This window comes from Haliotis asinina, chromosome 3, assembly GCF_037392515.1.
Source record: "Haliotis asinina isolate JCU_RB_2024 chromosome 3, JCU_Hal_asi_v2, whole genome shotgun sequence".
Classification (NCBI taxonomy): Eukaryota; Metazoa; Mollusca; class Gastropoda; order Lepetellida; family Haliotidae; genus Haliotis; species Haliotis asinina.
Window position 1 is genome coordinate 54,616,799 of NC_090282.1, and position 24,701 is coordinate 54,641,499.

The window sequence follows — 24,701 nt, forward strand, 5'->3', positions numbered from 1 at the left end:
CCTGATACCAGAAGGTGTTCACAGTTCCATGCTTTTCAACATCAATCATCTGGCACAACCACATTTTGAATCATAAGCAATAAGTGCAGGAAGTAAGAAGTGCAGGATTAGTTACAAATAATAACTTTCCTCCACTTATTTTCACTTATCATGACATGTGCAGATCTTGAAGATTTATGCTTGCAAGATGGACTTCACGTTTTCTCAGCTATCTCAACTTCGCTGGTGGTTGATGACACTTCTTGATGAACCCTTTCATGCTGAAAATTAGTCGAAATGTTTTGCTCAAATCCTTCTGGTACCAGGAAGATAGGAAAAGAACATTCCAGTTTCTGGATGAATGATCTCTACTGCTTCCTTGACTAGAATTGAGCATATAGCTTCTGACACCTTTGGTAGGAGAATCTCTGGCCATCTAGCCTTAGAGGATCTACAGTTAAGGCTGGTTCCTTCCCAACTGGAATCGCTCCTAAAAAGGCCAAACTGAACTTGTCACTCAGCCATTTTCGTGTCAAGAGGAAGGTTGGGGAAAATTGACAAGGAAGAAGAGGTCAAAAGAGAGAATGAGGGATTTTCTTAATAACTTTGATAGGATGTCTGGATTAGAAATACAGAAATCTCTTCACCAACCACCAAGTTGGGCATAGATGGAGAAAAATGAGTCACTAGCTAGTCACATGGGAGGTCAGTACAAATGGTGGCATGTTTCAGGTGAGAAGTGCTTACTGCTCTTGTGGAAGACAATGTTTTAACCACATTTTACTTGACGCAGACAGAAGGAAAGAGTGAGTCAGCATAATGAACTGTGTAAATACACTTAGTGTCATCCGTGGTGTGTAAAAACATGCTTCAGCCTCAACTTCAAGTGGTTACTTAGATTGTTGATAGCTTAATTTCCAATATACCAATCAAAGAGGCTTAGACATAAACTTTGGTAATAGACAACGCATCTAACCTATAGTCTAAACTACAAGCTTGTCAAATTTTTTTGAAAATGCTAGAGTTTTCTTCTAATTAGAGATGCGCTGAAAAGTTTGACTTTGAACATTCAACCCTTTATCATGTTTATAAGAGCTAACATTTCAATCAAGCAATGTCAAGGAGAAACTGTTACAGGTTTCTGTCTGTGCTGAACAACCAGCAGAGGTAATAGAGAAAGGACATGTGTACATGCCAGTCTCAGTTCTGTGTTGACGGGAGTCGTGACAACATCAACCTACTTGTTCTGGTGCATTGAAAGATGCAAGTTTTGACTTGGTTTTATCCGACACTGCAGGTTTGAAGCTGTGCCGTCTCTCTGCCGACAACATGGACCCTGCAAACCTGTTCCCTATGCTGGGCTGACTGGAGGACTTGGGCTTAGGGTTTGAAGTTGAACTTGGCCGCTTCCTCTTCCTACACTGAAACATTTACATTAACACTGCATCTATCAAAAGCATCCAGCCATCATTAGTCAAAAAGAACATGTAGAAAGAGGGAAGAATATTTGGTCATAACTGACATTCCACACGCATAGTAAACAACAGTCATGAGGAAAATGGAGTTTGGCTACTTACACTCAACTTACAGTTCAGTGCCACTTCATGCTTTCAGCTGATTAAAAACAAATATGTAATTTTCTGAATAAAATTGATATTTTATACTTATCCTGAGTCATGCTTATTGCTTATCTTCTCTTCCCTGGCAAAGGTAGTGGAATACCTGAAATCCCTTGAAGTTCCCTTCTAAAAGAAGCAGCCATAAAATACACTCACCCGCGTGTAGCCTCCCCTTTTCCCGCTCAAACGGTCAGCTGATCGACCATGCTAGTTACCCTCTCCTTGTAAATCGGCTGACACGAGAATTATAGGAATTCAGCGTGCCTGTGAGGGGCAGCTGTTAGGGCTTTCGTCATGAGTCAGGATAAGTATAAAATATCAGTTTTATGCAGAAAATTACATATTTTTCCTTATCATGACTCATGCTTACAGAATCCGACTGAAACGGTCGTGGATCAGGCCACAGTCTAAGTAAACTTATCCTCAGTATTTTTCATTACTGAGTGGTGGAGTATAACGAAATACACTGAGACTAAGTTTACTTAGACTGGTCAGGCCACACTGGATTCTGCTGGCTGTCAAAATTACATCCAATAAATTCCCCCCCAAACGGGAACTTGTAAGGGCAATAATTCGGTTATGCTCTTCTAATATTCATTGTAGATTCTGGGGGCATCACATCCAGTTGAACTTGTCTTCAGCAAAAGGCTTCGTTGACTGGAATGTGGTGACAAAGAAAGTAACTAGCATCCTGCTAGTTTCTGATGCAACTAAATGTCAAGATATTGAAATCAAGACTAGTTGCGACCCCTCTTCATGTACAAGTATCTTCATTACGAGTACAGGGTCATAATCACTCATGCTAGTCTGTTTAAGACGTGCGCATGGACGTTCCACCATTATACTCCGCAGAGCTTCTGGGTTCCACAAGTCCATGATTAAACGGGTAAGTGAACTTAGCGCCTTTGGGGAACTGTTAGATGCTGAGCAACGACAAAAGGCCCAAACTGATGAATGCCAGAGACGTCCTCCGTGGCTATGTCTCGTAGATAATGGTTGGCAAACACCGTGTTTGACTTCCAAAAGCAGCACTCCATTATAAATGATAGCAAGCAATTCCCATGACGAAGAGGGCGAGATAAGGCGTCTGCTATGATGTTGCAGGCTCCTGGTATGTGAGATACTTTCATTTTGAGATTCAGACTGTCGACCACGTCGAAGAGCAGAAACATCAGGCATAGTAGAGATGGAGGTCTTGTTGACGCTTGTTTATGTAGAAGGCTACTGTTGAGTTGTCCGTCTGGTTCATCAGTAGCTTGTCTCTCAGTGTTGTCAATCAATGATGGATAACATGCACCACCAATTTCATCTCCAAATGGTTGATGTGAAGAGCACTACCTTCGTTCCTCCAGAATCCTGCTGCAATCTCGTTGTTTAGATGGGCACTCCATCCTTGGAGAGACATGTCTACCTAAAGATGGTTGTTGAATACCGGCTCTAATATGGAAGTTCCTGCGTAAACATTCACTGGCGAGTCTTCCACAACAGGTATGGTCTCAAGATGCCCAGCGTTGTAAACCAGTCAGGACATGTAACCGGAACTCCGGAACCGATGTCATAGATGTAGTAGTAGGATTGATTAGACATTATCACTGACATAGTGATAAAGGAGAGAGTATAACTTGTTCTAATCATCGGCTTGAACTTCGAACTTCGTTCCGACCCTGATCTCTATTGTTTACCTCCTGGACGCTCCGGTATTAAACTTCTTATCTCTCGTTCTCTGGACTCTGGAGAACTTGGACTTGTTAGGGTAACGCTGACTTGTCTGCTTGAGTACCGTAGTCAAGGTGTCGATGGACTTGATCATCATGACTTCTCTGAAGTCTTGGGGGATCATCCTTGCTACCTCTTCAATCTTGTCGAGGAAGCAGATTCAGTCCTGCAGTAGTTGAGATGAGGTGTTGAGCTGATTCTTCTTCTGACTGACGAAAGTTGACAGGATCACTCACTCTTCCTAATTCACAGAATTGCTGAACTTGAGATGAGAGTCTCGTTGACGGCTCTAAATCGAGCCCGTCCAAATGTCGTCTGTCTTGTAAGATTGTTGCGGGGACTGCTGATGATCTTGTATGCCTTGTCTACATCTGGTACTCTGATGGAGGGCTCCACATGGTGAAAAGGGAAGCAACGAGCGCTGAAAGGTGGCGAATGTTGTTGTTGAAACTTGGATGCTGACATGCATGCGGTAGATAACTTCTCAAAAATCGTAGATATCGGAGCTATCACCGGAAACGTCGATGCATGTGTTCCTTCTTCATCCTGTAAGTGTTGGGTTAGTTGGAGTCCTTGGATGGTGAGACTAAGTCCAGACAATTCATGATCAACGATGTGACTTCCAAGTTCGAAAAGAGGGCTTCCTCCGGAGATGACAATCGGTAGTATCTGTCTTCATCCTTCCATGAGTGTGACGCATTCGATGGATGGTGATGATCCTTCTTACGTGAGTCCAGGTCTGAAGGGGACGACGGATGCTGACGGCGACCTCGACGAGCTGGGGAGACTGATGAAGATCTTTATTGACGTGTAGACCTGTGAGTGTACTCACCCTCGTTAATCCCTACGGACTGCGACGGGATGATAAGGACGACGGTGACGATCCTCCTCCTCTATCCTCTGGAGTGAGAGCACATCTAGTTGAGTGCTCACAGAGCGCAGCAGTCGATGTCGTTGAAGGTTGTAGTCTTCATTCTCCTTCAACATGACCTCCAAGCTCATGAAGGCCTCTGCATCGAACGGCTGCTTTGAGTAGAGTCACGGCTGTCTCGTAGAGATATCTGCTGTGATGACCGAGGCTGCTAATGAACCAGCGCAGTGACGATGCAGTTTGGTGGCTGATCTAGGAGCAGCAGTCAACGTAGTTGAAGATTGTAGTCTTCGTTCTTCTTTAACATGACCTTTTCAAGCTCATGTTGGATGAGGGAGTCTGCGTCGAAAAGCTGCATTGAGTGCAGTGACGGCTGCCTCATAGAGATGTCTGCTGCGATGAACGAGGCTGCTGATGAAGTCTACGTTGTCTGACGATCCAGAGCGGTGATGATTTAGTCGTGGCTGATCTAGGAGCAACCTTTCCAGACTCATGTTCCATGAAGGCGTCTGAGTTCAGTGACGGCTGACTCGTTGAGAAGTCTACTGTGATGACCAAGGCTGCAGATGAAGTCTGCATTGCTCGAAGTGTAGTAGCATCAACAGCGGCTCATCGTAGATATGTCATTCCTGTAGAGGGACGATCTCATCACCACAGAACTCCTTCATTGAAGAATGTTGATTCTGTTGTCGACTTTGTTGCAGACGACTTCGTCTTCTGAGACGTTGGTGATCTAGACTTCTTAGGCTGTGACGGCCTCGTTCCCGATGAAGTACTCTTCCGTGCTCTAGGGGACAACTTTCTGGTCCCAAGGTATAATCCCAGGGACACGCCTGACTGGTAACTGGAATGAAATTCAGCAGTTAATGTAAAAACGGTTACCCAAATCTAAATCATCTGATTAGACATGACTACTGAAAGTCGACGCTGCCTGTCCCTCGCACCCCTGTGAAAAGAACACATTTATACAATAAATTCTGAAACAGATAAATTTCTGTAAAATTCACAGCAAATAGAAGAAGAAGTGGAGGAAAATAAGGGCTTACACACCAGAGAAACTAAAAGCGAGTCAACCGCTGACAGCGTAATTTACACAATTTCATTCAATGAGACTAAGTCTAGGTTGACGAAATACGTGCTATATCAACACACAATAATCATAAATAAACAAATTGTGATACATATACATAAACCAAATACCGCATACAACATATAGTATTCCCAGAAATTATTGAGAATCATGTTGCGTCATGTAACTCATTACGTTTATTAACTTCTGGCGTTTTACTTACATAAACATGTTAAAACATCATCCTTTTACAGTCTCAGTCTTGTTTTAGTACTTTTTTAGACCTCCTCGCTCAGCAATGCATGCCTGAATACGCCTAGGCACACTACCCATCAAAGTTTGTAGGTAATCGTGTGACAGGGTATCCCAATATTGGACCACCTCGGCCTTCATATCTTCAATATTTCTCAGTCACTTTTGGTTTATTCTGTCCTTCATGACTCCCCACACATTCTCAATTGGGTTTAGGTCTGGGCTGTAACTGGGCCAGTCTAAAACTTGAACATTTTCGCCCGACAACCACTGTTTTGTGTAGCGCGCAGTGTGTTTTGGGTCATTATCATGCTGGAAAATCCAATCATCTTCATACAATGTTTGTGCTGTTGGAAGAAGGTGACCATTTAGAATGTCAATGTATCTTTCTTTTGTCAAGTTTCCCGTGAAAACATACAATGGCGTCACTCCGCGAGCCGATATGCCACCCCACATGTGAAACTTTGGGCTATGTTTTGATCGCTGGTAGATAGGTTTGACAGTATCTTTGGTCCAAATTTTCACACAATTAGGGAAAAGCCAAACAGAACTTTCATCCGAAAAGAAAACATTATCCCAATCTTGATTTTCATGAGCCCGACACCAGTTTAAACGTTTTTCCTTTTGTGCATCTTTCATCAACGGCAAGGGAATTCAACGTTTTTTCACCCAATTAAGTCTCTGTAATTCCTGCCTAACTGTTTCATTGCATACCTGAGGACTTCCTCTGCTAATCATTTCATTTCTGATGTTCTCAACACTTTTCAATTTGCCCCTACTCACAATCTGCCCAAGTCTTCGGCGATCCACAACACTGAATTTCCTAGGCCGACCTGCGCCTGCTTTGTGCTCTATCCCAGTTCCTGTTTAAATATTCTTCAAAGTTCTGTATACTGTAGACAGAGGAATACCATGTCTACAAGCTAACACTGTAGCATCAGCCTCACCCCTTTCAAAATCATCTAGAATGAGCTTTCTTTTCTCTCTTGCTGTAAATTCTGCCATGTCAACACAGGAAGCTGTCTGCTCAGACAAGGGAGATAACTCTTGACGTAATGAGCTGCCTTCTAAGCCTTCATGAGTTTTCTCCCTTATTTAGTATGCTTAGTGCATAGTGAAAGCCCTTTTTCCAATCTTAGCATCATTAGAGAAAAAACAAAGATTTTCTCAATAATTTCTGGGAACACTGTAAATATAGTCAAAGGACTGAAATAGTTGAAAACTTATCGCCATAGTGGAGACTCCAGGTAACTCCAGCCGCCCTCATCGGGCAATAGGAGAGAGTGACAAGCATGGTCGCTCAGCTGACCATTTAAGCGGGAAAAAGGGAGGCTACAAATACATGGGTGAGTGTATTTTACGGCTGCTTCTTTGGGATGGGAACTTAAAGGGGTTTCAGGTATTCCACTACCTTCGCCAGGGAAGAGGAGATAAGCAATAAGCATGACTCAGGATAAGGAAAAATTGATTATTTCTGTATCCCAAATCAAGGCAGAGCACCAGTTCACCACTCACCTGATTGTCAAGTTGCATGGGGAAACTATCAACAATTTGGGACTGCTGCCTTGGGGAAAAAAACAACCCATTTCTATTATCAGTCGAGTCTATCTTGTCAGCATACAGCAAAGTTTTAAAGGAGAAAACTAACTAAACAAACTAAAATTAAAAACTTTGTTTTTTGATATATGAAACAAAGCATCCTAAAAGTCACCTTCTATTATCAAAATTTCACAAAACATTTGTGAAATCGCAATCAAAGCCCCCACGATTATCTGCCTATTACAGAAACACCCAACAATCACGAGCAGAGGCGGGTATCACATGACAAAACACCAAATGTGCCCATTGCTAATGGCTTCTTCTCTGGTTATAGTTGACAACTTGATTGTGAACATGGATTATGAATCAATAAAAGATGTTCCTGATGTCATTTTATACCTGGATGTTGAACCACACAAATGCGAGCCGATTTTACATCATGCAAGAGAAACTTCCAGTGAATATGAAAAAGAATTCATGGAAACACAGGCACCACTTGATTCAATTCAATTCACCTTTTCAGTATTTTGGCCATGAGACCCAAAGTACAAATGATTGTAACGACATTACCATACCATGTGACAGGAAGAACATATGTACATCTTCATGATAAGGAAAACACGTTTCATGAAAATTGCGACAGAAGTTATGGTTTGGATATTTTTGTGTATTGAGACTGTAAGTATTTTGTTCTGAGATCTGCACACATTTCACTTACATATAATACATGGTAATCGTCTCTGAGAACTCCTACATACATAATGCATACAGGAATGTTTTCATTAGCACATTTTTGTCTCTGCAGGATTCAAGTTTTCATTTCCCAAAATCCTTGTGAAAACAAATGTCAGTTCCCCAGATTTTATTCCCCATAATTATATGTTCTAAGTAAAGTTTGAAGTTCAAAGATCAAAGATTGCCTGAGATAAGGATCATAAGTTTCAGTCCACAGTGAACATACAGAAAATGGCTGTCATTCATTCAATGCCAGTTACCTTCAAGAGCGAAACATAGAAACTTAAAATTACCAAATTAACATATTGCTACCCAAAGAAATAGATATAAGAATAGGTTAGAGTACATACCACTTTGTTTGACCTTCTAAATTCATTCAATCTACTGAGTGAGACACTCTCACAACACATCTGTCTCAACCAGTACTTCTCAGTTACCAATGCGCTTCCCAGTCACCTATCCAGGGTTACATGACTTGCCTTAGCCCAGGTAAAACAATCATAAATCTATTACTGATAATTTCACACTGTCACAACCAAAATTCTCATTCTTACTTTTAAACTCATACATATAGTCTGGTTCATAATTATTGAGAATTTTTCTTCTTACTTTGAGCTATCCTAACACCCCAACTGATTCACTGATACTTAACACTAAGTAATGGTATAAGGGAGGTAACTCATCTTGGCCTACTGAGTATAATACAATTAGAGTTACCTCCCCTGAATTTGTAGCAGACGTCATTTTCCTCAGCACTGTCAACAATGTCTGCTGAAGATAAAAGAAGGTTGATTTTTGAGTTGTGTAATCAAGGAATTGATTATGTAAATACATTGGCAGAGAGAACAGGAACTCCTCTTTCTACTGTGTATAGGATTAGGAAGAATTTTAAAGAGGGAAAGGGTTTTGGGCACCAGAAAGGAGCAGGGAGACCCAGAAAATTGGACTTCTCAGATCGCGTCCGGCTGAAAATTTTAGCGTCTAAAAAGCAAAGGGCAAGCATCTCCAACATCAGGTATGAAATGATAGAAAGGGGATCAACAGTTGTATCAAAATCTACAGTTAGAAGAAATTTGATTGATCTTGGATGGGAGAAAAAGACTGGAATTCCTTCTCCTCTCATGAAACAAGAACATAAAGACAGGCGTGTTGAGTGGTGTTTGGCACATGAAAACTTTGACTGGGAAAATGTGAGTTTTACTGATGAAAGCTCAATATGGGTATATCCCAATAATGTGAAAATATGGACAAAGTCTGCGTCAGCACCGTTGTATCGACGACCTAAATACAGCCCAAAGTTTCATGTATGGGGAGGGATATTCTTATTAGGAACGACCCTGCTGTGTGTGTTTGAGGGAAATCTGACAAGTCAACGCTACACTAACATATTAGATAATTTTCTTCTTCCAAGTGCACATGTGTTTTAAGGAAATGACTGGATTTTGCAGCAAGATAATGATCCTAAACACACCGCAAAACATGCCAAGCAGTGGTTTCAGGAGAAAAATGTGACTGCATTACCATTTCCTGCATATAGTCCTGACTTAAATCCCATTGAGAACATTTGGGGGATGTTGAAGGAATGTGTGAATCAAAAGGGGTTGACAAAAATTGAAGACATGAAGAGAGAAGTGGTCCGATACTGGGACAGCATAACTCACGAGACACTAACCTCTCTGATAGGAAGTATGCCTACCCGTCTTAGACTGTGCCGTGAAGCTCAAGGAGACTTGATAAAATATTAAATTGTTACCTACACAACATGAAAAGGTCAGTTCACTTTCACAATACATTCAATTTTATCTGATTTGTTCTCGTTTAATAATATGAAATGCTTTAGCTATTCTCAATAATTTTGAACCATACTGTACATGCACACTTTCTTACATATTTTCTTAAATACATTCACAATTTGACATTAAATACTTGAAAACGTGCACACTTTGCATTCAACCTTGATACAAATATTTTATGCACTTAATACTCATACACTCACACTTGCTACCTAAATGCAAACACTATACATTCATACCGATTTACATAATTAACAATATTAACCTGTTAACTGAACACTTCAGTCTCAGTAGACTTACACTAAAAAAATTCAAAACTCTACTTGGCCATGTACGGGCGGTTATCTTAAATAATCCACGGCATTACTGTACCAGTAGTCGCCCAGTACAAACAATGAACTTCCTGTCTGGAGCATTGTGGGGGTTATCTCAGTACTGTGTCATCTGCTCAAGAGAGATAGGCCAAAAGGTAAAGTGTGACAAGACATGGCCTCACTTTTAGCATTGTTTGATAAACATGTCATACTGGACAAAATGTCAAAATATTGAGTACTAAATAAAACTTTTAAAATGCTTTTAAAAAAGACTCTACACAGTAAATTGAATTTTGTAACTTGCAGTATAAAACTGTATTACACTTAACCAGGCCAGTGCTGGCCAAACCATAAAGGGTCAACCTGCAAGCGTTACAGTTGTGTACTGGGCCATACTTATTTGCCTGTAATAGGCCAATAAATCTAACTGTGTGCAAAGTTTTGTTAAAAAAATATTGAACAATTTGAAAGTTATGCTCTGGAGAAGACAAATGTCCACAGACACACTAACAGAGTCCAATTTAATACCCTCTCAAAGCAGCACAGGAGATAAAAATGTGCATGGACAAAGTGAGTCATGCAAGACCTTGGAATATGTATCACAGACTCTTTGTGTAAAAGTAAACACAAGTTTCCTGCATGTTGCACTATCTAAACATATGGAAACACATATATTCGTATGTGGAGAATACATGAAACCCATGCATGTTTACATTCATAATGTTCTTGGAGGAATAAATAACACTGTTGAGGATGGCGGTGTGACTCAATTCTTAAAAATTTTAACCAAAACTTTATAACACATATTTGAGTAAACACCTGCACTGCGTACCTACCACATTCACCCAATATTACTTTATTTGATGCATACTTGCCCACATTTAGAAATGATTTGAAGTTTGTAGATTGTACCTTTTCTATGCATTCATAATACCTACCCCCCAAAATTTCTGAACCATATAGTAATATTTCATTGGCAAACGCTTTACAAGCAAGTGTCAAGGTAATATGCCTATTAATACGAAATAATCTATACATGAATAAAATTACTTTACCATCTTTGAGGGAGATAGTTTGACACATGCTTGACCACTTGAGTGATGCTGAGAACATAACACAAAGGTAGCTCTAATAGGCTATACAGGTATACCATCTTGACCACTTGTCAACATGGAAAGCCTCGGGAACAGACTAGTGAGATTGTAACATAAAACTGAAGACAAAATCATCCATATCCTCCACAACTGCAAAATATCCTTCATTAATATGTCTACATGTTATGATTATGCCAAATGTTTTGGTGTGTAGATAGAAAAGTGGAAGGAGAGCAATGAAAGGTTTTAAAAGTTCTGCTCCTGAAAGGACACAATCACCAATTTCAGGCGATGTCAAACTTTTGTCATGGAAACGCCAAAATATTTCAATCGGAATTCAAAAATTACCAAAAGGCACCAGTACACCACTGGATCAAGCTATGTGCAATGTTTGCTGAAGAAATAGTTAACAGGTTAGTATTCTGCTCCGGAAAAGAGCACTACTACCAATTTCAGTCTAAGTCAAAGTTGTTGCCATGGAAATGCTAAAAATGTTTTATTCAGAATACCCAAACTACCAAAAGGCACCAGTACACCACTAGGCCAATCCCTGTGTCAAATTTGGTGAGGGAAAAGTGAAACATTTTCAGTGTTCCGTTCCAGAAAAGAGCACTACAACGGATTTTAGTTGAAGCCAAACTTGCTGCCATGGAAATGCCAAAAATATTGCATTCACAATTCCCAAACTACCAAAAGGCACCAGTACACCAGCAGAGCTATCTATGTGAGTTGTTGAAGAAATATTAAATGGTTTTTAAAGTTCTTCTCTGGAAAAGATAAACGTGCACGGACACACAGAGCGCATTTCAATACTTCCTAACAAAACACGTTATGAGGGATAAGAAGTTACTGTTTGAATAATCATTTTTATCATTTCAGTCATAGTGATAATGTGCCAAATCAATTTAGACATTTTCAAAATACTTTAATAGATTTCTTTGGTGTGACTGTGGTGAGTGCATCCCAAAGTCAACTGGTCTTGAAAGTAAGTGTTGTACTACTGTAGCCCTTTGTCTATGGCAATATGGCCGATTCAAGGCACATTTGATGTAAAGGGCTGAACGGTCACAGGAGTTTGTTTTCAAGATTTAAACACAAATACACATGATATTTATGAATTGAAAATTTGGGTATAAATTGCTGATGACTTTATCTTTCACCCAGCAAATTATTACAATTCTCTAGTGTTCTCTTTTAAAAAATACACTCAAAAAGAATCAATAAGTACCAGTTCACTGGAGTGACCTGTCTGACAGGGGTCTACAAAGAAATTCTTCACCATTAATCTGTTCTGCTCCTAACAGTTTCACCATTAATCTGTTCTGCTCCTAACAGTCCTTCATAAACACTGCTTAAGCCCTGGGGTGAAACAGTATGCTCCTACAGTATGTATTGCCGTACCTGGCTTTCATTTCAGTCAGTTTTGGTTTGATATATGTGATCTGATCATAAAGCAGGAAATAGACAATGAGATAAACCTAGATAGATTTTGACAAAATGATTCGACTTCAGGCATTTTAAAAAATGGAAAAGGTTAAAAAAGAATAACAAAATGACGTTGGGATAAATACCAAATTTTTTAATACCAAAACGAAGACAAAATACCATATTTCTACTAATAATGTGGGATACCATTTCACCCCTACTAAAGCCCCTCCTCAAAAACTGCAGGAATAAAGTGAACATTTCTACACAATCAAACAAACTAATGACCATGCTACCACATCTGACATGACTTCTTGGCGTGACCTGGTAACACTGATAGAGATGCTTGACCCAGAGTAAAGGACCACAATACTGCTACATGTATGGCCCAAACTGTGGTTCATAAACCCTGAAGTTACACAGGATGTTGCGGTTTCAGAGCAAATTGCAAACAATATTGTTACTGTATTACGATCAAGAAACCATCAGCAACCAAAAATAGGCAGATTCCGATAAATGTCTCACCTTAACAGGAGATTCAGCATCAGATTCTGTTTCTGGTTCAGACACGTTGTCCTCATCTTCACCACTACTGCCACTGTCATCTTCATCACTGCTGCCGGAATCTGGTTTGAACTCATCACCTGCAACATGTTGGACATCGCTTAAGAAACAACAGTACTTTGATTTTGACTTATTTTTGCTGCAGAATAGTGCTAGTGTTGAAAATTACATATCTAGCAGGTTACAATGTCAGACATACAAAGATGAGTAAAGTCTTGCTTGTTTGTTGCTGTTACAGGTCAGTGGCTCCCTTCCTCTGCAAGCTGTAAGCATGCTGCTGTTTATTTTGTTGACAGTTACTAATACAGGTTCTTTCATACAAATGCAAAAAGTTGGAGATTTACAATGTGCTTAGGTTGTCTGACAAAACATCCACTTGCAGAGGTTGAGATTGACTGAATCATTAGAAGAAGAGTTGTTTAAAAAAAAATGGGTCCACATGTATTTCATGCCAAACTATTGACACCCACCATCTTTTAACAATCTGGGTATTCATTTCAAATTAGTAGAAAAGATGCAAGATTTTAAATTTAATAATAAAATTAGACAAAATCAATCCAACAATGCCAAATTATTGCTAATGCAGGTTTACCCATCTGTATTCCCCAAACTCTGAAAGTCAGTTTAGCTCTACACACATTTTTCATCGTAGAATATTTGTTGTTTAATTATGGCTACATAGCAGTACAATCGCAAATGGCTGAAGTGATGGTATAAATCTATCTCGGGTTCATGCAGGTATCCAAAGTACTGTAAGTCACCATGGTCCCTAGAATGGTTGTCTACCGTCAGTAGTTGGTGATCCTCAGCATTTTTTATAATGTATTGTCCTAATCTGAAATCCAATAATAGAGACATATGCTAGTTTTATTTTCTATTACTGTGATATACTAGCTGCTTTTACTGTCCTTTGTTGACAGGTTTCCGGAATTTGCGCATTTATCACAAATTAATAATCATTTTAAGTCACGATATGGTTGAAACGCTACCGCTGTGACTATGACTTATCTATGAGCCATGTTTGGTGAAGCAACAACAAGCGGTTTTAGAGTTCTGCTCCAGAAAAGAACATGGCCACCAAGTTAAGTCAAACTTGTTGCCATATCTAATTCAGAATTCCAAAACTACCATAAGGCATGGGAAAACCACCAGATCTACATGCCAAGTTTGGTCATTAGACTGCAATCAATTATTTTCACTGTATGCATGATACATATTAATCCTTTCAACACCAGTCAACCAGAGGCATATACCGCCATGACGCTAAGGTCATAGATGAAGCTTATGTTTATCAAGGAATATATCAGCTCACAAATCACTATTACTACTACATATCATTTGAAGGGTCTAGCCCTACTGTTTATAAATTTGAAAGTTTTTCTTTACCATATTACTCATGTAATACGACTACAACTTAAGCAAGTTAACTTTTAATGAAAATGCTGGCCTACACATCCAGATAAACCACGAAGGAAGCAAAAACTGGGACTGATGGCATGATATCCCCATCCCTTTTTCTTTCATATTTTCATTTTACACAATCAGATAATTCTTATGAAAAGATCTCTGAAATAACATGTTTGGTTGTATATATTTCCCGATATACGTGGTATTCCACTTGGTAATGCCATACAACAGAGAGAAACACCAAAGCTTTGTATGAATAACGTGAGGTGTTTCCTTTTATGGCAGGTATCGTTCAAAAGCTCTGAACATCAACAATATCCCTGTACCCATGCCAAAAGTATTTTCATACTTGTAATATTGGATAATATTGCATTTTATTGGATAAAGATTGGTTTCTAATGACACTTCAACGTCGCAAATCTACAACAAGGATCGTGATTGGTCAAAATCAGACATGTGACCTAAGTCAGTCAATCAGGTAACAGCAATGGATACTGTCCTCACAAACGAAAACCTTTCGATTCAGACGAAAGTTTTGGATAAAATCACGCTATTCTGAACGTGTTACACAAAAAATCAACACGTATAAGTATGTTATGGAACTTAAAGTGAGTGAGTGAGGTTAGTTAAGCAATTCCAGCCTTATGGCGGCAGTCTGTAAGTAATCGAGTCTGGACCAGACAATCCTGTGACCAACAACATGAGCCATCGATCTGCGCAACTGGGAACCGATGACATGTGCCTAGTCCCATTTTACAATAAGCATAGTGGCCTTTTATGGCAAGCATGTCTTGCTGAAGGCCTCTTCTACTCCGGGACCTTCATGGGTCTGGAACTTAGAGTACACTTCATACTAGGTTAAGACCCGTGGCAAGAAAGTTTTATGCATACATTTCAGCATTAAACATCATGTCCGAGTGTGAAGTTCAAAGAGACGAAAGCCGAGATGTCACTTGAATTACATTGCACGATCGCACAATAAAGATGGAAATAGTAAGTTATAATGTTCGTTTTATGGGTACTGTAGTTGATTCTATTCTTCAGTTTATCTGATTTGTGTAATTATACCCTCTAAACACTGTTCATTTGCTCACTGAGAACTCACTGATGTGGACCCGCATGTGTGCGAGAATAGTTTTTTCCAATAACATATATAGCCATTTGAAATGTAACAAGTGTTGACAGGCATTATGAAGAGTGATAGATTGATAAATGAATCATATGCTAGCTTCCTGAAATTACATATCATTTTGATTCAACTATTCCCTAGCTGATTTTTCGGCCTACGGTGTCTGGGGACGTTTTGGCAAATTTTTCAGGCTATGTTGTTGAATGGGTAAATACAGCTTGTACTCTGCAATCAATTATCTACCCTGTGGGCTTGAAACATATTCAGACAGGTTGTACAAACCGATCAATTGTCTCCCCTGTAGGCTTAATACATATTCACAAAGGTTGTACTGACACATAGGATTCACAAGATTTACACAACAATCTCTCACCTCCTATGCTAATCAGCTTGTACAAGTATAGGCAAGACACCAGCTACATTGCTTGATGTTTGACGCATTTAGATCTGCCAATGCTACAAGCATCATGCAGGCAGCTTCAAGTGGCCATCTGATGTGACGACATACCTGACTCCTCTTCTCCACTTGTGGACAACATAAGCCGCCTTCTCTTGTGCTTTCCACTTGATCGCGAAGGACGACTCTTCTTACTCGATGTCTTCCCTGGACTTGTCTGTAACATATGTACAGGTCTGCTTCATCAGTGGTTGGCAACATCTTAAGACAACTTAGATTTCTCTTCATACGGAAAGTCAAACTGATTAAGAACACATGTCTTATTACAATTGTTGATGTTTTGGTTTTCTTTGGTCATCTTTAATTCTTTTTTAATTCAACACAAGGAAAAACTGGTTTCAGTGTTCATTTTAACTCCTGCTTCATTTAACTCCTGTGTTCATGACTTCTTCGTATCCTTCAATGGAAACATTATGTAAAACAACCATTAAGCATTGAGCTTCAGAAAGTGTAACTCTGACTGTTGTTGTAAAGCCCAGCAAATGAGTTGGTGGTAAATGTAAAAGAACAATAGTTATTCCCACATTTCTGATTTCATGGTGCAACAAGTCAAGGTATGACAGACTTCACATTCTCAAAATGCATAAGGGAGAATCTGTTGTTTTATTTGTGCATACCAGTAAGGTCTAAGCAACCCATGCTTGTTGAAAGAGGTGACAAACGGGATGAAGATGTCAGGCTCACTGACTTGGTTGATACATGTCACCTTATCCCCATGTGTAGATGGGGTTGTAAGGATCATGGATAGTCGGTTACACTACATAGCTTGAATATTACAAAGTGTGGCGTATACACTACTGTCCAACCATATGTATTAGTGTCCTCATACTTATACAATATTAAACGAGTTTCCCCTTTCATATCAAGTTTTGTATCCTATTTATTACCCACGTTCTAAAAAGTGAAAATAACGTTAAAATAAAGCAATATTTTGCTTTCCTATATAGAACCATGTAACGCGGATTAATACACCATATTGGTGATTGGAATGTCAACCTCTTCACTCCAGGAAAACGTACGCTGCGTAGAGGCAATATGTTTCCTATACGGCGCCTAATCACAACAAAATAAACAAATTAAGACAGATTCAAGTCGTAATCAAAATTTAATTCTTTTCAGTTGAGGATTTGTTTTCAAAAGCAATCATGTAATTCATCAAAACACTTGTGAAGTGTAAATATTTTGAACTTGACTACGTGACCTAAATCTTGCCTGAACGTCAGTCAGTCGGCCATCACTGCCGGGCTACTCGTCATGTTGAGAAGTGTTCACAAAGAAGAGGATTATAGGAAGCATTTAATTAGGAGCGGCAAACTCAACAGCAAAGGTGAATGTGAATAACAGGGAACTGTATGTCTCAAATAGTTGAGCTTAATGTTCTTCATCAGAGCACGAGTTAATGTAAATAATTTGGCAACGCTTTGAGCAGGATGCCAGTGACGCCTTCTCATCTCGGCTTGGAATTCCCACTTGTCGAGATTTGACGTTTATGTTGAAGACTCCACTGAAAATTGGGTCTGAAAACACAGCCTTCAACCCCGAACAAAGACGATTTCAAGCCTATTGTGTTCAGATTCTGGGAAGTGCTTTTGACCTCTACATAAGAAACCACGGGAGGCATACCAGTGACAGTATGTTTGTGCGTGAGGACGCGAATGGATGTGACTGACAGTGGCAGTGATAAACATACAAGAGCGCCGCTTGTCTTTTGATGCTGTGTGTGTTGTCCCGACAACATAACACGCAGAAGGCATTCAATCTCTTGATAACATTCACAACTCTTCCTACCAATTGTCCGTCAATTTTGACGAAATCAAAAACTTTTACAGGCGACGCCATATTTGTTTACACTCATGAGAGGTCTACCAGACGTATTTGTTTACGTATTTTTATAGATTGTTTTATTTCCGTTTTTATTACAGAAACTTGAGTTATCATAGAATTGAACATAATGCAAGTAACAACGATAAATGAAATAAATTTTATCTAATTCCATAGAAGTGTTTTTCGTTTTACATTCTCTCAGGTGTGAAAACTTGAATTAAAATCATGAATGGAATGAGTGATGAAAGTAGTACCAGTAATGTCAAAGTTCACGCATTAGCCAATCAAATCACTCGAAGGTGTTATGACACATATGTGTCATAACACTTTGTTATGAAACACCTTTACGAAGTACCACGTGGGTAATAAAAACTCTTATCTATATTCCCAATACCTGTAATTTATCCATCCACAACAGCAAGCAATTAGCTCCAAGCTGCATGGCAAGTTGTGGAGAAGACAGAAATCATCTGCCATTTGACTCAAAGAAATTGGAACAGATCAGTTTCAAAGAACTTGGCCAGGGTACTGACAATTACCAAAAGCAATCCTGGGCAATACATATGACCATGCTGTTGGTAAGAAGTCCTGTAGGACAAGTCCTCACCCTTATTTGGCAGCTAAAGAAGGGTCTAGTCCAACCTGTGCATGAGGCAGTATGCAGCAAGAGCATAAAGCCCCATTCTGGGTGATATAAGTAGCAGCAGCAAGGGGCCTGTTGGGGAAGCTGAGATAATGCAAAGAACCAGTCATTGGTCCTGCGTCCATTGGTCACTGACAGCAGGAGACAATGACAATCAGGCTGTACATAGACTCTACTTGAAACACCAGTGAATGTCTTGATTATCACACTTTCTGCATGTTATTCAAATATAAATGACATAACATGGTAAAAGTGTCACATGAAATGACTTCAAAGTTGCACTTAATGGTGCAAGAGATGACATACAATATCTGGAGGTCTTATCCTCTAAATAACTGATCCCTGTGTACATATTTTCCATCTATCTGTCTTTATAAGGATTCCATTTATCTAAACTTTGTAAACTGTTAAACTGCTTGTTGACAGTGGAATATAGTGAAAGCTGACAAGACCTGCAGCTGTCCAATCATGAGATCTGTCATCACCAGCATAAAATCTCAGTCCCCTTTGTGACTTTAGTCCTGTGGGAAATAGGAAAAAAAATGTTTTTAGTCTATTACTCTCTATCCTAAAAATTACACAACTGTCAATAGCATATGTTGAAATAAGCCACATCAGCCTAACTGGAGGCTCAGTGGGATGTGTAATAGTATATTCAGAAAAGCATATTTACTTATAAAATCAGGCAGAAAAACTGATGCTGAAAAAAAAGAACATATGAGACTATAGATGGCAATGAGGTTGTGCAGCCAGATGACAAATGACCATCATCAAAGATGCTGTGCTTTCTTATGTGTGTTGACTGTCTCATCTATTGATAAACATCTTATGCTGAGATATGTAAAAGTATGACTCCCATAGAAAAGACTAAATCAACCATCATATTAAACGTTTCCAAATATGTAGGTGGCATGACCACCTAAAGATTCACAGCACATTTTAAATGCCACACGCGAGCACCTTCCACTGGTAGTGGGACCCATTGAACACAAACCTCAGGAACTTCCTACGACAGTGATAAATGGGCACATGTAGACAGGCATCCAGGAGGTTCTGGCTGGCCAACCAGACCTTGGGTGCAAGCTTGGCCTAAGGTTGTTCCAGGAATACCATCCGGAAGTGAGGCTGCTCAAGAAGATGTAGTTTGTTGAAGGCTGCCATGTCGTGGATCATGCACATTTTGCCTGAATCTTTCTTGGGCACCAGGAAGATGGGTGACTGGAGCCCTGGGGACTGCCGGGGACTTAGCACTGTCTCTATAGCCTGCTTGTCTAACAGTGTTTAGATGCTGTCTGCTAGCAGAGACTGCTGGTCTGGTGTATACACGTGTGACTGGGGCATTGTAGTCAGAGGTAGCAACACGGCAATGGGCAGCTCAATGTCTTGAGAATGTTGGTGATAAACAGATCTTCCAAGATTGTCCAGTTCGGTCGGAAGATCATCAACCTCCTGCCTACAGGAGTAGGTCGACCCAGTACGACTGAGGGCGGGAGGTCCCAGGCATAGAGGCTCACCTCTTCATCAACCTGAGTAGTGGCACTTCCCCCTATCCCTGCCAGACGAGGAGGCTCCTATAAACAGTGTTGTCAATCGGCATCAGCCCTGCCACGACCACGTTCCCTGCCAAAGGCACTCTGGAACGATTCTGTCTGTATGATGTAGTAGCTTTTACCTCTGCCCTTAGATGACGACCAGCCATGAAAGGCAGTAGCCAAAGCCTCAAAAGCAGATAGTCAGATCTCTGTGTTGGTGAGTGCGCATGTTGTCTGTACACCTCCGTAATCTTGTCATCAAAGAGAAAGTGTGATGTGAAAGGGGCTCTCGAAAGCTTCCATTTAAATTCCTCCTGCTCTGTACAGTAGTTAAAGAAACCCTGAGTGTTGTATAGTGATTAACATAGCCATTGCCGCACTGAGGTAAGCCAACAAGTCATGAAGAACTTTCCCTTGCCAATGAAACAAAGTAGATAAATGGTCAAGTTAGATCCCAGGCTGCCGCTGAGGTTGCAGATGCTAAAGCTGAGATGGGTTTGAACATCCGCTTAAGCTCTGCATCTATCGCCATCCTTGAATCCTGCACCCGATAAGAGGACTGAAGCGAAGGGATACGACACTTCACAAATTCTACTTGTGCCCCTCCATTATCAGCGAAATCTGGAGCATTTCTCTCTATCCAACAAACACTACATTCTGGAACAGCGACGGCAACTACGGCGTGAGCTCCTCTAACGCCATCGAGATCTGTGAGAAATAGTGAGATCTCCTTCGACTGGAATGTTCAGCATTCAGGTGCCGGGCACGCTCTTCAAGAAGCTGCTGCTGTAGATCCTCTTCCCTGCATACAGTAGAAGCAGTAACCATTCTAGGAATCCTGTAGCCAGCAATCAGTGTCAGCGTCTACGTCGACGAGGTAATGGCACTTGCAACGTCATCGGAGCTGAGGTATGCAGTAAGTCACCTGCATCCATGGGAGGAGCCATACGCCTCAGCATTGGATTCACAGACTATGTAGAAATCTGCACTGGCGTTGGCATAGGAACAGTGCCTGGCTGTGTAGACAAAGCAGTCAGCAAAAGAATCCTTCTTCTTCAAGTGTACTTGGGGGTGAGAGAGGGTATCAGGCTGTGAAAGATCCACAAAGGCATCCAATGAGCGTTGAGGTTCAGGTGTCGGACCGCTAGGCGTAGAGACAGAACCCTTGACAGAACCCAGGACAGGCACCTGTATCGTCACTGGAAATGAAATGAATGATTATCTGGAGTCTGTGGCAACGATGACCAAGTTTCAAGAGATGAAGCCCAGATGATATCTTCCGCCGTGTCCAAAGCGCTTCCTTTTTGCCACGAGGAAAGTCTGGGATGGATTAAGAAGTACAATGATGGCACCTCTTAGAAACAGTAATGGATACCATGGCACAGTCCGGACACCAAAGCACGAAGACAACCAGCAATGTGGGGGACACCCCACACCGAAGTGAGAAACACGAGGTAGCCAGGTAAGTGGAGTTTACGCATTCTCTTCTTCACCCACACAAAACAGAGAAAAGGTTATGAAAACATAACTACCAGAAACCAAACACAACTTAAACAGAGAAAAAGTATCAGTAAGGAGTGAAACTTAGCGAAAATCAGACCTCATTCTCTTAAGATGCTTGAAGTAAAAGTGAATTTTTTGGATAGTCCACGTTTGCGTGGAAAGGGAGCTCTCGTCACTTCTGTTCCTACATGAGGTAGTCTTTCTAGAGAATAGCAAATCACTGTCTGATCTCTTCTAAGCGAAGCTTGAGGTAATATGCATAAGACCTACGGTAAGCTAAGTTAAAAATTTAGACAAACCTGTAGATGTTTCCAATTCTTTGAAAAGAATCGTCTTTGGGGTACATATATGCATTTTCTGTTGCCGGAAAATGTCACATGACAGTTGTATTAATGTTTTAATAAAATATTGTACAATAAACAGAAAGTTTTTTGTTCATTATATGGCCCCTCACCATGTGGAGTCACCCCTCTGACGTGCATGCACAGGCAACCAGGTAAGCATCCAAGCCCGTATCATCATTCCTTCTGCTGAATAAATCAGTGAACAGAATTGTGGGGAGGTGGGTGGCCTACCCCAAGGACAATTCTCTTCAAAGAATTGGAAACCTCTACAGGTTTGTCTAATTCTTTTTTAAAGAAATCGTCCTTGGGGTACGTACATATATGCATAAACTCAGAATCCCAAAGACCGGAGGCTAGGGAGGAGGGAATTCTGGTACAGTACGTAATTATAGCGATAGTAATTATTAAAATTAACTCATGCAAAAATTCTCACCTGTGTACTCCTGATGACCTTCCGCAAGAGGCATTAATGGAGAGAACCGACAGGGAGCAACCGTACCGATACCAACCTCAGAGCTAAGCATGATGCACGAGCACTGTAAAAGTGCAAACATAACCCCGCCCACATTGTGATTTCTATAGAGAGCACCGTAAGAGGAAAAAACCCAACCGTACAGAGTAGCCACGAATGGGCGAAGCCGCCAGGTCTTCTTTCAAACAAGCTTGCATAAACACCAATACTTGGACTAAATCCACAGAAAATGGATCTGCAATACCCCTATCTGAACACCAGCACGCATAGCAGGACCACCTATCCTCATACTGAACGTTTGTTGAATCCCGCCTCGAAGCCAGAATTGTGTCAGCAACTGCTGCAGGAATTTTGCGTGCCTCGAGGCTAGAAGTGACTGAGGCCAAGCCACCCACTGAATCCTTGGATTGGGGTGTGGCGGACTGTTCTGAGTGAGAATGTCCGGTCGCAAAGGTAATAGAACAGGAGGCTGAGCCAGAAACCTGAGAAATACAGGAAACCAAAACCAACTCTGTGACAGCCAAAGCGGTGCCAGAAGCACAAGTAGCCGAGCTGGCTGGGTGGACAGCTGGGAGAGGACCCGGGGAATCAGGGGAAGTGGCGGAAGCACCCACAGAACCTGTCCCGTCTGTCCCAATCCAGCAGGAAGGCGTCGGACTCCAATGCAGTTTGGTCCGGTATTCGAGAGCAGAACACGTGTATCTGATTCGTCCCACCAGACGCAAACAGATCCACCTGGCATGATCCGTACAACGGGGAGATAACTCTGAATATCCGCCGATCGAGCATCCATTTGTGCGGGGCCAGAACCCGTCAAGAGAGAGCATCGAGTAAAGAGACGTCGACAACCACAGCTGTAGAAGCCGCCGATCTGAACGAGTCATGTATCAGGTGGCCTCCACTTCAGACAGCTGACGCAAGAGAACTACATTCGGGGAAACATCTCATGTCTCCAGGGCTGACCTCGCTAATGAGGAGAGGTAAGTTTCATGGACCACCACCCTAACCTGCTGCATGGCATTCCGATAGACCTCCTCATAGGTCCGGTATGCCTGCCGCAGGGGGGCGCCTGACTTGGCAAAAGGTGGAACTAAATGCCCTTGCTTGGCAGCCAGAGCTGCACCCGAGGAAGCTGAGTCTCCCTCAAGGGCGACCGAAAAGAACACACACTCATCCAGAACCGGTACGAGAAACAGAAAAGCGTCCCCCAGCTGGTAGGGCCGAACAGGCTCTGCTAAATCAAAGCATAGGCGGGTACCAGCAAGGGGGAGATCCATCACCAAGGAAGGGAGAATGCGGAGCTGCATCTGCCAGAGTTGCCTACGGGCAAACGTCTCACCCGGCAGGCAGAACGCAGAAGAGTCGGGCGACTAGTTGGGACTGCGGCCTGGGGCATTGCCTGTGTGATACGTGGATGCACCTCCCGCAAGGCCGAGGAAAAGCGGAAAGCTCCCTCGGACTCCTCAACCACCCTGACGTCCATAGCCTCAATCTCCGAGCCAGAGGCGGAATCCTCACAAAAAGAGGACCCACATCCCACCCAGTGGACGATCGAACCACAGCGGGGAGGGAGGGAAGAGCCCAAAGCACCCTCCACTCCAGTCTCCGAAACAGTACCATCCGAACACCGGTCCCGAGACGCAGGAGGAAGCTTGGACGAAACCAAGTGCTCCGCTCTCATGGGGAGGGGTGGCACAGAGACCAGAACCTCAGGAATCGTCAACGGACAAGTGACATATAAAAACCAGACTGAGAGGAGGAGGACTGCGGCGTAGGGGCAGACTTAGTTTTGCAGCTAGCTGTAGACTTGGATTCTTTAGCCTTATCATGCTTAGCTCTCTTAGTCTTAGACGGAGGAAGTTCCGTCAGCTCCCCTCCCGCCACCCCTTATAGAAGCGGAAGTCCACTGCTGTCCATTTACAGGCCCCAGGGAAGAAGCCCAAACATAACCCGCACACCTCGGCCTCATGGCCCGCGTTCTCCAGACAGCACAGGCATTTGTCGTGCTTGTCCTGTGGAGGGATGTTTGTCCCACAAGTAGAACACGCTGTAAAAGCCTAAAAGCTAATATGCCAAGCATAAGATAATGGCCTACACAGAAGCACATAAGTTTTTTTCATGTTTTTTCTTTGGGTGTATCACATACAAAACACTGAAAATTACGTGAATACCCACGACATGAACTTGTTGGTACTAGACGCAATATTTCAATACGCTGGGGTGCTGACTTCCTGCCATGGGGAAGCAACACGTGTGCAACCCAATGGAAAACCAGCACAAATACAATAGTCACAGAAGAAAAGTCAACTCCTGGTTTAAATAATTGTTCTGTTTCTCCATTAATGAAAAAATAAACCATACATACAGTTGAAGAAGACTCAGTCATCTTCACAGTACGCATAGAGTAGGAGAAGAGTTGA

The 24,701-nt window shown here is 41.5% G+C and overlaps 1 protein-coding gene across 1 annotated transcript in view; it reads right to left on the reverse strand.

Annotated features, from left to right (window-relative positions):
• The window catches only part of LOC137278177 (DNA mismatch repair protein Msh6-like), a 90,537-nt gene that overhangs the window by 45,995 nt on the left and 19,841 nt on the right, over positions 1 to 24,701 (reverse strand). Inside the window, exons 5-7 of the mRNA XM_067810370.1 lie at positions 16,015 to 16,120; positions 12,932 to 13,050; positions 1,221 to 1,400 (exon numbers count right to left, since the gene is read on the reverse strand). Coding sequence (XP_067666471.1) covers positions 1,221 to 1,400; positions 12,932 to 13,050; positions 16,015 to 16,120 — 405 coding nt within the window. The remainder of the gene's footprint in view (positions 1 to 1,220; positions 1,401 to 12,931; positions 13,051 to 16,014; positions 16,121 to 24,701) is intronic.